Source organism: Podarcis liolepis, assembly GCF_965112155.1.
Source record: "Podarcis liolepis genome assembly, chromosome: 13".
Classification (NCBI taxonomy): Eukaryota; Metazoa; Chordata; class Lepidosauria; order Squamata; family Lacertidae; genus Podarcis; species Podarcis liolepis.
Window position 1 is genome coordinate 21,113,007 of NC_139573.1, and position 16,637 is coordinate 21,129,643.

General features: G+C 45.9%; 1 protein-coding gene across 2 annotated transcripts in view; it reads left to right on the plus strand.

The window, feature by feature from the left end:
- Nucleotides 1–16,637, plus strand: part of ALDH16A1 (aldehyde dehydrogenase 16 family member A1) — a 47,700-nt gene that overhangs the window by 30,348 nt on the left and 715 nt on the right. The window contains exons 15-17 of one of the 2 annotated variants that reach the window (XM_083471782.1): nucleotides 4,086–4,290; nucleotides 5,094–5,279; nucleotides 12,986–13,111. In XM_083471782.1, the coding sequence (XP_083327908.1) occupies nucleotides 4,086–4,290; nucleotides 5,094–5,279; nucleotides 12,986–13,111 (517 nt within the window). The remainder of the gene's footprint in view (nucleotides 1–4,085; nucleotides 4,291–5,093; nucleotides 5,280–12,985; nucleotides 13,112–16,637) is intronic. The other variant, XR_014518561.1, reaches the window with a different exon arrangement.

The following is a 16,637-nucleotide window of genomic DNA, read 5'->3' on the forward strand; positions in this document are numbered from 1 at the left end:
ACAACCTCAAGAGTTGCTGTTTGTATGAGATTTTGGTTACATTCACCTTGACCCTACTCAGCAAGGCCCTCAACGGAGGAAGAATTAGAACGAGGCGAAGGAAGAAGATTTTGATTTACACCCACTCACTCTGGAAGCTCCAGCAGATCCTCACGCACGGCCATAGAGTGCCTGACGGTCTCAAGACGTCCAGTTTTAGATGGCGAGCCAAAGTTTTGTTGACAGATGCACAGCTGTGTGGCTCTTTTTCTTTTCCTCCCCAATGGCCTTTGCATCGACTTCATCCGGTTGGAACTGAATCCGCAGAAATCTTGGAAGCCGCAGAGAAGATTGCTGTTGGAAACATTGCAAAAGAGCTCCGATATTTCCTATAGTCCAGCTTATAATAACCAACAGGTTCTTTTCATGTGGGCAGCGGCTGCATAATCCCTCCGTCGATTCGAGCCTTTTCTCTCCTGTTGCTCCGTATTGTCTGGTTTGTAGGCACAGAGCGCACTGCTGAAAGCCAGACTCTTGCAGAGCCAGCCAGATAGAGACGCAATCGCAGATCACCATGAATGCACAGTGAAAAAGATGCCTGGCACAGTGCAGGGAGGCGGGCAGGCCTGAGGGTGTTTCTGAAATATATTTTGTTTGGTTGGTTGGATTAGTTGCTGTGTTGAACTCCGTGGGGCTCAATCTGGCATGAATGCTTCTTAACAAATATGCAGAGTCTGGGTGTGAGAGGCTGAAGAGGGATCTCCTGCTGCTAAGGATCACGCAGGGCTTCCTGGGCCAAGTTATGCACACAAAAACCCCGAATCAATGGGCTTGCTTAGAATCTAAAGATTGTAACTGCAATAAAAGTCACGCTGAGGCATTTGTTATGCCTATTACTGTATTCCATTATGAGTCATAACAGCCTGTTAATCTTTATGATCACTTGCCTGGTAGATGCTTATTCATCTGTCTCTGGGCCTGATTCTGGCACGGACATTTCCTTGGTTGCACCTGGTGGGTGACGTTCTCCAAGGAACAGGAACGAAGGATCCTGGGAACTGTAGTTTGCTAAGGGCACCTGCATTGGCTCCCAGTACATTTCCGAGCACAATTCAAAGTGTTGGTGCTGACCTTTAAAGCCCTAAACGGCCTCGGCCCAGTATACCTGAAGGAGCGTCTCCACCCCCATCGTTCTGCCCGGACACTGAGATCCAGCGCTGAGGCCTTCTGGTGGTTCCCTCCCTGCGAGAAGTGAGCTTACAGGGAACCAGGCAGAGGGCCTTCTCAGTAGTGGCGCCTGCCCTGTGGAACGCCCTCCCAGCAGATGTCAAAGCAATAAACAACTATTTTACTTTTAAAAGACATGTGAAGGCCACCCTGTTTAGGGAAGTTTTTAATGTTTACTGCTGTATTGTGTTTTTAATATTCAGTTGGGAGCTGCCCAGAGTGGCTGGGGAAACCCAGCCAGATGGGCGGGGTATAAATAATAAACTATTATTATTATTATTATTATTATTATTATTATTATTATTATTATTATTATCATCATCATCATCTGTGAGGGGCAGACTAAAGTTCCCATGGTTCCATGAAGGAAGCCATGCGCTTTAAATGTATGGTGTGCACAGAACATTTCCTCCTGGCTCCGTTCCCCCCTCTGTTGTCCCCTCCGTAAGTCCCTTGAGGGCAGTGTTAGTTGATGGTGTTGAGAGTTGTTAGGAGACCCCTGTTCCCCTCACAGAGTGATGATTTCCAGAGTGGCTTAACAGCCCGTCCTTCCCAAGAGACCTGTGGCTGTCTTACATCCAGTCCGCCTGACAAGCCCTTGACAACAGCCTGATAGGTTGCAGGGACAAAGGGCATCTTCAGATGCAACGAAAAGGCTTGAGGCACAGGATCTAAGAGTGGAATTAGGAAACTGCTGAGGCTGGTAGTCAATGGGCCTGTGCAGGATGGTGAGGTGAAGGGAAAGGGGTGTGATAGAGGAGATGATGAAGAAATATGGGCAGGCCTGGTTTTTGGTTTAAGGCCGCTTCCCATGGCCTGTGTTTCTTGAGATAAGGCAACTTCCTTTGGCCTGTGTTTGCTGAGCATCAGGCCATCCATGCCACACAGCAAACGTCTTTTGAATCCCCAAGGGATTTCTCAAAATCAGAGTAGTTTTTGGGGGGTGGGGGTTGCTGATTTTACAGGGAAGCATTAAAACTTTCACCAGGCAATGTTGCAAGTAGATATTTGGCTCCTGGCCCTTGATCGCAATATCATTTCCAGTTGGGGGGGGGGGAAGGTTATCCAGTTCTCCTCCCTTTTAAGACACTATAGGGATAAACAAGGCCTGGCTTTTGACAAATGGGGTGAGATTTGATGCAAAGTGACAAGATGTAGAGGCAGCTGCTAAGATACAGGCAGCTTCGCTTCCTGACAGTGTTGGAGCGATGACATTAAGCTCAGGGGGCTTCCAGTTCCACCTTTGCCAGATGTCCACATCCATCTTTTCTGCTATGTCATCTGTGGGAATGCTCTCTTCCCTCTGCCACCAGTTATTTCTGGCGACTCCTCCAGTGTCGTCTGTTGCTCGTTTTCCTGCCTTGTTTCTGTTCCTTTGAATGACTTTTCACGTTTTAAATTTTTTCGGTTCCTGCAGTGCTCATGTTTCCTCCTTTCTCCTCTTTTTTTTAAAAAAAAATTTCGGCGGAGGTTCCTGGAATTCAGCCCACATCCTTGCCACTGCTCAGCTGTTTTAAGGACAGATCTGCAGCATAAACATAGAGTGCATCCGATTCATATTTAAAACACATTATTTGCCACCCCCTCTAGAATCCTCAGAACTGCAGTCCGTCTGTCCCCCCAGCTGCAATTCCCAGAACCTTTAACAAACTACTGTACTGTTCCCAGGATTCTTTGCGGTGGGGGGAGGAAAGTCATGTGCTTTAAATGAGCCTTGGATGTGTGGATCTGCCCTAAAACTCCCGTTTCTGAACAATCTTCTCTACTCCCCCCCCCAACCCGCCTGCCTGTGTTTGTCCGTTGTCTGTGCAAGTGTGAGGTGTCTGCCCACTGCCAGGCCTAGTCATGGCACTTTGGTCCTGCCCCCCTTTAGTTCCAAGTTGTAAATCTTGGGTCCAAACTAAGTCAAATGCGCCAATGGAAAAATTAGTGCTGAGTTGCGTTAGGGTGCCGCCCTGAGCACACTTGACTTACAGAACACGACTCGCTGAACACAGTTTCTCCCGGATGAAGGGAGCAGGGAGGACAGCAGGCGGAGATTCACAGCAGAAGGTGCCATAGCTTAGTGGTACAGCGGAACCTTGGAAGCTGGGCGTAATCTGTTCCGGAAGGACGTTCGAATTCCAAAACGTTCAAATTCCGAGGCACAACTTCCGATAGGCTGATAGCTAGGCTTTTTTGCGGATCGGAAGCTGCATTGGACGTTCAGATTCTGAGGAACTTTCAAAAACTGGAACACTTACTTCCAGGTTTTCGACGTTTGGGAGCCGAAACGTTTGGGAACAGAGCGGTTCGAGAACCGAGGTTCCACTGTAGTGTCAGGAGCTGGCCTGTGACGTTAACTCTCCCCCCCCCCTTTTTTCAAAGAAACCAAAACAGCACAGGCCTAGCGATCACAGCAACTCTTACCTGGAGGTCTTGCCCCAGTGAGGCAGTTGCGAGGACTGAAGGTCCCTGCCCTCCCACCGCTCTCTAAGGCTTCTCCCCTGGGTCCTACCCCAGCAAGGCTCCTTCGCCTTGTCTCTCTTGGCTCCACCCTCTTCATTCCTCTCTCTGTACTGGGAGACCAGAGGGGAGGGGAGCTGGTCACAGCAGGAGGGGGAGACTCCTTGGCTTCTTCAGCAGCCTTCACTCACCTCTGCCTTTCTTGCATCTCTCCCTCTGGCATTTGCCTGGCTCTTGTGGGGAATAGCAGAATGTTGGGCTGGGTAGGGATCTTCCATCTGGTCCGAGAGGGGCTCTTCAGGCATTCTTAGGAAGAGCAACGAAGCCTTCTGTGGTCTCCAAAGTGCACATCGCCAGGAGGTGCGAGACCACCAGAACCCACATTTCCTCTGCCTGCCCTTTCCCCCGATCTAACACGGAGTTGGTCTCCCTAGGTGGGCGAAGCAGACGCCTCATGCCCGGGCGCAGATCTTGTACTACCTGGCTGAGAACCTGGAACTCCGCCGAGCAGAGGTTGCATCGCGGCTGGAGGCGTTGGCCGGTGCCAAGAAAGAGGCAGCTCTGCAGGAGGTGGACCTCTGCGTGCAGCGGCTCTTCTACTGGGCGGCGTACTCCGATAAATACGGAGGAGCTGTGCAGGTGCGAACCGGGCAGGCAGGGCCATAGAGCTAAGCACATGCCGTAGGACATTCCCCACCCCTATAGCTTTTGGGGGGCTTGGCTCTATAAGCTTGGAAAGGTTTGGGAGAAGGGCCACAACTCAGCAGGGAAGCATGGGCTTTTCAGGCAGAAGGTCCCAGCTTCAGTTCCTGGCATGTCCCGGTAAAAGGACCCAGCAGCAGAGGATGGGAAAGGCCTTCAGCTGAGATCCTGGATTAAAGAGACATGAAACCTCCTATATCCCAAGGGTCGGCTGCAGTTCCTCCCAGATGCTGAACAGCTGGATGGGAAGTTTTGCACATATTTTTTGTTTGGGTGACCCTGTTTTTTAGTCTCTATCTTTTAATGAGCACCATAGGATGTCTGCACTTAGCCAGATTAGAGAGAAAGGCAGACTTTGGGGAGCGGGCTGGATGGTGGGGGTGTCCACATGGAGCTTCCATTTGGGGGTGGGTTTATTATCCCCTTTCACAGTCTATGTTAACCCCCCCCCAAACCTCACTCACTGAACGCCTTCTGCTTGCTTTTCTTTTCTTTATGCTTTATTGTTCCCTCTCACATCTTTACAACACCATCTTATTATCATCAAATCAAAGACATCATAAAACACATAAAGAATAGAACAACTTTCAAACAGTAAGTTTCTTCATGAACATTAGGCTTCCCTTCCCTTCCATATCCGTTACTTAAACTTGTCTGATTTATTATTAACAGAATATTACTGCTTCTATCTATTTTTTCTTCACATATATTATCTACAGAAATTACTCTCTCTGTTGCAGGAAACCTCTTTGTACGGTGCCTCCCTCCTCTTTCGGGAACCTCTCGGTGTCGTCGGCATCGCCTGCCCCGATGAACAGCCTCTCCTCGCTTTCGTCAGCTTGCTGGCTCCTGCTGTTGTCCGCGGCAACTGTGTGGTGATGGTGCCCAGCGAGCGGTTCCCGTTACTCGCCCTGGATTTCTACCAGGTACAATTCTTTCTAGCCTATCTTGTAGATCTGAGTGCAGGGGGTCTGAGTCTCAGGGACCAAATGCAGCCCCCAGGCTTCTCTGCCTGGTCCTTGTGACTTTTGCCGGACCACAGCCCTTACTGGCTCTGCTTAGTACCCTCCTTGAATGTTTTTGCACTGGCTGCTCCGTCCACTTTTGTCTCTGGCACCACTCACCACTGCCATGCGACCCCTGGACGGAATTGTGGCCCTCAGGGATGCAGGAGGTTCCTTGTCCCATTTGTAGATCAAATTAAGTGTATCTCTGTGTCCGCTCCATCCATTCAGATGGTCTTTTATGCAGCGGTCATTTGTTCTCATTGGATCCATTAGCATTTCAGTGTATAGATCTTAGAACCTTTGATGTGTGTGCATGCCAAGATAATTCAAACCAGAGTATCGCTGGGATCTTTCCAGCTGGGATCTTTCCAAGTTTTTAAGGGACAGTGTAAGCATAGCTTCTACATGCACCCCTTTTCCTTCCCCTGTTATTAAAATGATCCCAAATCCCCACTATAGAGGGGAAGGGTTTAGATTGGCCATGTTGCTCAATTTCATATACTTTGACTTGGAATATGAATCTCAGCAACTCACTGCACTTACACCAGTACGCCTCAGTTTTTCTCTGACTTGGATTTTAATCTGAGCCAGGGAAGAATTCATCTCCCCTCCTCCTCGTCCCATTAGCTGGCTTCCATCCTCCTCCTCCAGCTTCTCACCTTGCTGCGGTTCTGGCAGATATTAACCATAGCTTCTGGTGCACGGCTTGCTGCATTTGAAGTACAAGATACCAGGAGTCAAGGGCAGGAAGGGGGAGAAAAGGAGAGACCAGCCTCCCATCCTCTTCAGTCAGTAGTAGCAACACCTGAGCAAAGTCAGAAGATGCAGGTGGGAGGAAATCAGACTGCATTGCACTTCCAGGGATGTCATTTTCAGGGCAATGGCACCCACTTTTTCATTCAGCTGGACCATGGAGGTTTCTCTTTGACCCATTTGCCTGGGGATTTCTCGCACGGTTCCCTTTTTAAAGAACTTCTGGCATGAACACAGGCAAGTGTGGCTTCTGTGGTCCCCATGAAGGAATGCAGATTCCCTCACTTGGGGAAACCCAAAGTCTGCGCTCCATAAGTTGCATAACTGAAGACAGTAGCAGACATGTACTTGGCTCTGATATGGGGGGATAATTCAGCTTTTCCAGAGAGGTGCATTTCCCCCCCCCCTGTTTTGCAAAGAAATGAATAAGAAGGGGGAGATGAAAAAGGTGTTGCTTAGCCACTTCAGTCAAACGTGATTTGCTAACTGGAAGGCAGGAGATGAATATAACACCTCCCCATGAATTTTTCTCTTTTGGGGAAAGAAGAAGCTTTCTCAGTTTCTCTTCCCCACCAGCCTCATTCACAAATGGTGGTGCTTTGGGGATGCAGAATGGAGGAAGTTTTGGGAGGTCATGGCACCCTTCATTTTCCTGCTTGAATAAGCATGATTTTCAAGACTGGAAACGAAAGCTTCCTGTTTTCATCCCTTCTGTTCCTAATGCAGTTCTTTTGTTCTCCCATGTACAAAATGCACCCTAAATGTTTTCTTTCTTTATTTTTTCAAATTGGGAGCGGGCAAATTTTATTTTATAGTTTATTTGATAGTTTAATAATAACTTTTGAAGGTTTCTTCCTTAAAAATATAAAGCGGTGTAGAAATGAAATTATTATTATTATTATTATTATTATTATTATTATTATTATTAATACAGAACTTGGCTTCGCAAGAGTGCAGCTTGGTGAGGTTAGGCATGTGTCACGTATAGTTGTCCAGGGAATGTACTCCTCCAATGAAATAATCCCAGGGGATGGGGGGGGGGCAGTGTTAGTTGAGGGAATGTGATGCAAGTTTCTATAAAATGTAGGCACAGTGTGAAGAAAGTGGTTTAGGGAAAACCGCTCTCGGAATGACTCAGACCCGCAAGAGGGCAGCAGCAGCAGCCTCCAGTGAAACAGACAAGGGGACAGTTCAGGGCAGGCAAAAGGAAGCTCTTGTTTACATATTATGGGATTAATTTGTGGAATTCTCTGTCGGAAGGTAAAAGTGATGGCTGCAGGCGTAGGCAGCTGTTGATCTGGGCCCTGATCTGGTGGAACGCTCTGTCACAAGAGACTAGGGCCCTGCGGGACTTGACATCTTTCCGCAGGGCCTGCAAGACAGAGCTGTTCCACCCTCTCTCTCCTTCTGTAATCTTCATAGAACTCTAGCCCAATGGTTGCCATTAATTTGATTCTGAACTGATTTTAAAATGTATTTCAATTAATTGACTGTGATTTTATGTAAACTATGCTATTTTTACTGTTGTTAGCCGCTCTCAGCCCGGCTTTGGCTGGGGAGGGTGGGGTATACATTTTGTTGTTGTTGTTGTTGTTGTTGTTGGAGGATATTAGACAGTTTCATGGAGGGTGTCAGTGCATCTGTGGTTTTCCAGGGACCGTTCAGGTTGCAGCAGCTACAGCATCTGGGACAGGTGTCTGCTCAGCCTCTGTTTAAATATTTCCAGTGAAAAGAGGGCATTGCCTTCCACAGCAGCCTCTCCTGAAAGTAGGAATAAATATATCCTAACAACATTCATTGAGGTTGTAGGGGTTTTTTTGTTTTTTTGTTTTTTTACTAAAACTGGGGTGGAGAATATTATTACTAATATCAGTACTACACTGTAAATACGTGAATACAAGTCATTAACGAAAGGAAACAAGCTGTTACCTCCGTATGTTACGTGAAAAAGAAACGGCCAACACATGAACACTTTAGTAGCAAGGGCATACAGTGAATTGGCCCGTTATTCATGGATAAATGACGGATATAGTAGAATAATAGATTTGTCGAGTTGGAAGGGACCCAAAGTGTCATCTAGTCCAGCCCCTGCAATGCAAACCCCTGCAATATGGTTAGTGATCAATCAATTAATTAATATTGTTATTGGTACTCTGTCTGTTTACCTGTACTTGAGCATGTATTAAATGAACTGGACCGGCAGACATCCCATTATCTGCATTTCATCCATTCATTCATTTTACTTGTGTGCCCTTTTTCCACCCAGAAACTCATTCTCAATTAGGCTTACAACCAAGAAACGGGGGATTAATTTCAAGCAAATCCTATGAAAACAATTTCACAAGAACGTAGGAAAACATAGCAGCAGTTTCATAACATAGCACAACAGTAGCAATTCCATAATAACATGGCAAAACAATAGCAAATATAATAACATACAGAAACCACATTCCAATACAATATAACAAGATTACTTAAGCAGTGGTCAAGTTGCTTGCGGGGTGAGAGGGAACCGGCAACAATAGCGTTCCACAATGGCGGCCTTTTCCCACTTCTGCTTTTTCCTATGGGTGTGTGGATCAGGATACCGGTCTGATTCGGTGTGAGGATTCGAATTTCGTTGCCATTTTTTATGTTCTCGATTTCTTCTTCATGGCCCACTTTCGGATTCGGGGGGGGCGGGGCGGGAGAGAACCTCGTGTGGCGTTTATGAAAGCATCCAAAGCAGAAACCGCGCTCTCTTTGGCAGATGTTGTATATGCATTTCCAGAATTTGTCTTGCCAAGGATTGCAAAATACAGTGCTGAGCCCAGAGTGTTTTGTCCCAATTTAGTCAAGGAATGTGGAGGAGCCTTTCTGTGAGACTCTCCATCTATGTGACCAGGCAAAGCAGAGAGAGAGAGAGAGAGAAGGTTGTATCCAATGCTAGTCCTGTTCAGACCCATTGAAACGAATCGGCATGATTAACTAAGGTTTATGAACTTCAGTGGGTCTGCTCAAGAATGCAACCCAGTGGAATCACCAGGCTGGTTCTAGGAGCATGGCAGAGCAGAAGCTAAAATGATGGCTCTTCATCTTCATCATGTTGTGAACCCCCCTGCCTTATTACTTCAATCTAGAGGAGAGGATGACACAAGAAACCAGTCAGGTTGAGATTAGGACTCATAAGAGCAAAATAAACTTATATTACTATATTACCATACTTCTCTAAAGTAAACTTGTTAAACTATCTACTGTAATAAAGACCTGGAAGTCTCAGCACTGAGTCCCTGTCTGTATAATAAGTTCAAAAAGAAAGCAGCATGTGCTACAGCCCTACCTATCCCAAAACTCTCAGCCCACCTCTATAGTAACTCTAGGGCTGCCTGGTATTTCCCAGACGTAGCCTGAATGCTGCAGCTGGAAGCAGTGCCTGGGCGGAAATCACCAGATGTATGGCAACGGAAGTTTAGATTTTGGTGTGTGACCTTAAAAATAGCTCAAACTTTGTTTATTCAGATCCTGCCAAAAAAGCTCAACAACTTTGGCCAATTTTTTTTTTTAAAGTTCAACTTTAGCTAAAACAACAACAACAACCCTAAGTAGTTCATCAAATAGGACACCATCTCCATTTGATCTATGTGAGTTGGTGGTTCTGCTTTATCACCATTGTTTAGTAGGGACCTCTGACCATTAGGTCCAGTCGTGGCCGACTTTGGGGTTGCGGCGCTCATCTCGCTTTATTGGCCAAGGGAGCCAGCGTACAGCTTCCGGGTCATGTGGCCAGCATGACTAAGCCGCTTCTGGTGAACCAGAGCAGTGCACAGAAACGCCGTTCACCTTCCCCGCTGGAGCGGTACCTATTTATCTACTTGACTTTGACGTGCTTTCGAACTGCTAGGTTGGCAGGAGCAGGGACCGAACAACGGGAGCTCACCCCGTCACGGGGATTCAAACCGCCGGCCTTCTGATCGGCAAGTCCTAGGCTCTGTGGTTTAACCCACAGCGCCACCCGTGTCCCTATTGTTTAGTATACTTTGATATTAAGAAACACCAAGAATGATAGCTATTAGCAGCTTGAGAAAGAAAAGAGAGTAACTTCCTGATTCTGCACCACGGAATGATGTTCCTTATGCATATAGCCTAGTGTCCATTTGTCAGAGAAACCTAAAACTATTAGCCTTTAAAGTACCGCAATCCACATATATAAATCGGGAGGCGAGAGCGGAGCTACACGTCCACCTTCTTACTTTGCCACATGTGTGAATGCGCCCCCTCAGGAAAGTAAGGATCCTGCAAAACATTTTGTAGCCGGGGCAACCAGTGGCTCTTCAGCATAGAAAGCTGTGCAGCTGAAAACATTGAGGATGACAGCTGCAATGGCAACTGGTTTGAGAACAGACAAAAATACCAAATAAGTCTTATCCCAAGGAGACACAGGGCGTTTCTCCAATTCCCTGCACAGACTCTTCAAGAGGTTCCTGCCAGCAATGCAACCTCCTTTTCATCACTGATGCAGGAATGTACCACTATCTAGTTTGAAATTATCTGTTTCTGGCCACTAGGATTAGTTCAACAATTTAAGGGGGAAATCAGTCTTCTCCTTGTCAAGATCTTGGGGCCTCTTAAGCAGCAGGTGCTCAGAATAATAAACAAGCTGTGACTCCCTTTCAATTTTTATTTTTTAAAAATCTATTTGTACTACAAGCAACTCCCCATTTACGCGGAGGTTACATTCTGGGCCTCCACATGTGCCAGTGAAATTCGCATAAATGGGAAGCACCTAGTGGCTTGCGAGGAGACCCTCTCTGGAATCCGAAGAGGACATTTTTGTACTCCAGAGAGGGTCTCCTCGTAAGCCACGAGGACTCTCCAAACTTAATCAAGTTTATAATACCAGCAGCTCAACAGGTAATAGTGAAGAATTCAAAGATGGCTGGCTGCTTAATCCCAAATCAGTGGTATTGGGAATTATGGCAAAGAGCAATTATTGGAATACAGCATTCATTCAAACAAGGGCGTGGCAAATAATTTAGATTTTTACATGTTCTGGCATGGCTTCATAACCTACTAAATGTGAGGAACCTCTCAGATGTTGCTAAACTGCTGCTTCCATCAGCCTTGTCCACTGACCGTGTTCGCTGGGGGTGATGGGATTTGTAGTTCAACATCTAGCAGGACAAATGTTCCCCACACCTGACCTACACAAGGGAGAAAGGGCTATCAAATCCCTTCTAAAACCTTTATTTGAGTGCGGAAGTCCATCTGGAAGAGTAACTGCCTATCTTCACAGTGCGGACACAAATTGTACAGAAAGGATGTCAGAGAAAGCCAAGATGGGAAAGAGAAATGAACACAGAACTTAAAACTATTGCTATATATTGCTGTGTAAAAGCCTCTAAACCAGGCATAGGAAAACTTGGCCCTCCAGATGTTTTGAGACTACAATTCCCATCATCCCTGACCACTGGTCCTGTTAGTTAGGGATGATGGGAGTTGTAGTCCCAAAACATCTGGAGGGCCGAGTTTGCCTATGCCTGCTGTAAGCAACGGCTTGCAGCTTTCTGTTCTCTCTGGTTTGGTGTTCATTTTTATTACTCTAATAAAAAAAATGTGTTTATACAAAAATCTGGGAGGGAGTTATAATTTTCCCCTTGAGAGAACTAAAGGCTTATAATAACAAGTGATTTCAAAATTACGCAGTGACTGATTCATAAATCACTGTCACAAAAAGCTTGTAAAATTGCTGGCAGGAACCCTTTGGGATTCTCTCTTCTCTCTTATCCCACTTTAACAATCATGGCTTCCCACCCTACAAAAAACAATAATAAATCCTGGAACTGTAGTTTTGTGAAGGGTATTCTAGCAATTCTGAGCACCCTGAACAAACTACAGTTCCCACGATTCTTCACGGAAAGCCATGATTGTTAAAACGATACAAGTGTTTGCATTAGCCCAGGTTTCCTTTACTGCTGCCTGGTAAGGAAAATGCTATGATTTACCCATGAAGGAACATGTAGCTGTCATTATTCTGAAGCAAGAGCCGTCTGCAATGTTCAGGCATTGAATCCCCAACTAGTTTTACATGGAATGAAAAGGAGCACAAATATATCTGTGGGACTGTATGCTTCTGGAGTGGATGGTGTTTGCCCAATAGTACAGTGTCTGGGTTTTCGGTTTTGTATATTTTCTGACAGATGGCTAAGTGGAGACAGCTGGTAACATGCAGTTGAAAGTCAATGCCCCAGATTCCTTCCTTTTCTACTCTTTTTCCCACACAAGATCTGAAAAGTTACATTATCCCTCAAATGTCGATGCGCATTCTGCACAGTCCATTCTCTTCCGTGGCACACCTGAAGTATTCCAACATGTTGTGGATCTCTCCCAGTAGTCCTCTGGGACCCAAATGGGACAAAAAAGTGTGCAATTTAGAACTTCAAACTCTTAACACCAGCCAGAAGATTTTGGAGCTGTAGCCAACAAAAGAAATTTCAGGCACTTTTGTATAGAACCCAAGGACAATGGGGTTATTGCATTATTTAAAAAACAAAACAAAAACCAGATATTACATAATCCTTGGTGTGTTACCAATAAACCCATATTTTAAAATGTGTTTCCAGTTTGCCTCATAGCCTATATGGGACCTTTGAAATCTTGCCTCCAATATTTATTTTGGTGCCGGCCAGTACAATGGTGCAGTCAGGAAATAGTTGCAGAGGCAATACAAGGTACAGTTATTAATTGAACAAAGCAACAACTGCGTTAGCAGGTCTCATCCAGGCGACAATGAACTAACCTCCCAGGCTCTAGTCATGTGACCAGAATTCTCTAGGAGTTTGTCTTAAAGTGCCAGTCACCTTTGCAACAAATGGCGTCCATCTCTTCTCTGTCAGGTGCTAGATACTTCGGACGTCCCTGGTGGAGTGGTGAACATCATCTCTGGCAACCGGGACCATTTGAGCCGGGCCTTAGCCGAACACCAAGATGTGCAAGCTGTGTGGTACTTTGGCTCTAAGGAGGTGAGTATCCCTTGCAAATACTGCGGCAATCTAATGCAGTTGCCCTGGGAGGAAAAATGCAGAATATGCTACCAGGACAGAGCTGAGCTTCCTGAGAATCTCTGCTTTCGTTCTGTATAAATAAAGCAGGTTCCAGATCCTTGCATATGCCTTCTTCTCTCAGGGAAATGAAGTCATCATCAAGGCTGTACAGTGTTACCTCGGGTTAAGAACTTAATTCGTTCTGGAGGTCCATTCTTAACCTGAAACTGTTCTTAACCTGAGGTACCACTTTAGCTAATGGGGCCTACCACTGCGCCGCCGCTGTGCGATTTCTGTTCTCATCCTGAAGCAAAGTTCTTAATCCAAGGTACTATTTCTGGGTTAGCGGAGTCTGTAACCTGAAGCGTCTGTAAGCTGAAGCATCTGTAACCCGAGGTACCACTGTATGTACTTATTTCTGCACCATGAAGAGGTGAATTCTGTGACCTGTGTAAAAGCACATATGCATGGTTTTTCACGTTGCATGAAGCTCTGCATTTTTAGTATGAAAGAGCAATATGGGAGTCATATTAGCACATGTTCAATCGCTGGCATCTACTGGGTTAGAAAACACCCCATACCTTGCACAGCTGTTGCCACTCTGTGTAGACATTGCTGAGCTAGAGGGACTTGGTATCCTGTGGCCTCACAATGCAACACACAAACCAGACTTTGCAAAGTATACAGGTAGAAAAGCCACAGCAGCGAACACACAGAAAAATTGAGCAGCTGCTCAGTGATGCCCTAGCTGGCCAGTTAGCTCAGTTGGTTGGAGCGTGGTGCTGATAACCCCAAGGTTGCAGGTTCGATCCCTGTATAGAACAGTTGCATATTCCTGCATTTCAGGACTATATGTTCCTCAGGGTCCCCTTCAAACTCTTGGATTCTATGGTTACCAACTTCATTAATGGTAGCATTGAAGAAGGTCTCCAGCGCTCACCAACACTGGGGCAAGGTGCAAATCAATAAGAAATTAGTTCCAAAGTTCTGGGGCCGCCACCGAGAAGGCCCAGCTTTGTGTGTGTAGGTCAACCTAACCGATATTTTGAGGCGGAAACTCAAGGCCCACCAAAGCAGAACTTAGGCTGGTGCAGGACTATATGAGTGAAAATGGGCCTTTAAATAACTTTGCCCCAAGCTCTTTAGGACTCTGAGCCTTTAAAGGAAGCTTTGCCCACAGCCGGCACAGCTTCAGAGTTATGCTTCAGACATCTGGCTTTCCCCAGCATCCAACAGGCTGAATTTTGTGCCAGCTGCAATTTACAGCCCTTCAGAGCTAAGCCCATGTGAAAATACTGGTATATACAAAGTAGAAAAGTCAGGGGTTATCTTGGAGCGAATGTTTTGAATAATTTTCTATATATAGCTGACAGACAATGAATTGGAAGTTACCCCTTCCTTTTCCCCATTCTTTTTTGCTTTGTATACTTTATTTCCTTATTTTATTTCCCTTTTCACAAGTTTTAAACCTTTTCTTCCTCTTTCTTTATCCTTGCTTGTTTTTAAGCATTAGAAAAGGATATTTTGTACTAAATTGTGTGCATGTGGACTTAATAAACTTACAATAATAATAGAGCCAGCCCCAGGTGAAGTCCATTCCAGTAGCCTAGTTTTGGAACTAACCAGTCTGGCACAGCTGCATTGGTCTGACTGACCCCCCCCCCCAAAGGCTCACTCCCCCATTGTCTTCTGAGACAGACATACGCCAACAAAAACAGGGCACAGATGACTAAGAGCGAGTCCAACTGCTCCAGACAGGGTTATGACTGGTGTACAAGCTTGAGCTCGTAGAAAGTGTTCCTGCCTATAGCTGCTACCTGCGACTCACTAGATGAGGATGAATCCAGGAGTCCCTCCCAAGCTACCAGGCAGATTAATTTTCAGCTTCTCTTCCTACCTATTAGTATACTGGCACATCTCAACCTCCATCAGTAGCTGTGTGCACATCATACATTTAAAGCACATTTCCCCTCCCTCCAGGAACTGTAGTTTGTTCAGGGTGCTGGGAATTGTAGCTCTGTGAGAAGTAAACTACAGTTCCCAGGATTTGGGTGGGGGTATATGCTTCAGATCTATGGTTAGTATGCAGCCAGTGTTTCTCATCTGTAGAAAGTCTGAGAACGGATTGTCTGCTTCCAAGAAATCTGCTGCTTCTGCATTCTTGTCTCAATACACAGAAGTGTGTCAGGGGAAAATTTAGCAGGGCTACAGGACTCTCTGAAATTGGGGGTTTTTTAAATTGAAGCCAGAGCCCATTAAGTGGTCTCGGCTCAACCTGAAAAGCAATTTTATTCTGTCCACCAATGGCCCCTATAGGTAAAGGTAAAGGGACCCCTGACCATTAGGTCCAGTCATGGACGACTCTGGGGTTGCAGCGCTCATCTCGCTTTATTGGCCGAGGGAGCCGGCGTACAGCTTCCGGATCATGTGGCCAGCATGACTAAGCCGCTTCTGGAGAACCAGAGCAGCGCATGGAAACGCCGTTTACCTTCCTGCTGAAGCAGTACCTATTTATCTACTTGCACTTTGACGTGCTTTCGAACTGCTAGGTTGGCAGGAGCAGGGACCGAGCAATGGGAGCTCACCCTGTCACGGGGATTCGAACCGCCAACCTTCTGATCAGCAAGTCCTAGGCTCTGTGGTTTAACCCACAGCACCACCCGTGTCCCCCAATGGCCGCTACCTAGGTTTAATTAAGGTGCAGCCGAGAGAGAGATTGAGAGAGATTACTGCTTTCAGGCTTCGCATGAAAGAGAAACCATGTGTGAAGAAAAAGGTTATGTAACATTGTTTAATGATTTTTTTAGGTTTTTGTGGAGTAATGCCCAAGCCCAGCCCTTGATAATAGTGAGGCCTTTATAGGGAGGTAGTGCATTGCCTTTATTATTCAAGCCTGGCAATCAACTGTGTTTGGGTGAGATAATGGTTCTGGAGAATCCAAATATCTCTAAGAGCAGTAACAACTTTGTATTCTCCAGAACCATCCCTATTCTCTCAGGAGCAGTCTGGAGGCCAAAAGTACATTTTACCTCACCCGAACACAGTTTGTCATGGTTTCCTCAGGGAGAAAACCAACAGTGACGGACAAACGTCTCTGAAAGACACCATGCCTGCCGCTACGGGTTTTACACTGAGATCCTCTGACGGGGCACTTGTGGTGGTTCCCCATTCCCCTGAGGTTTGGCTTTAGTGTGGCAGGCCTTGTCCTGTGGAACTCCCAGCCTGTATTGGTTTGGCAGAAACCACCCCCTTCCTCCTTTTATACATTTTCTGAAAACTGTACTGTTTAGACAGGCCTTCGTAATCTGAATTTTTCTTTTGACCAACCAGTATTTCCTGATGTTTCTATTTTGTTTTATAGATGTTTATGAACTGATTCTTTGGATTTTTTAATGTTCTGTGAACCACCTTGATATATATACAATGAAAGCACAAATTATAAAATTTCACATTAATAAATATTTTTTATCATTTGTTAGACGTTATTAGTCGCTTGATACCTTAA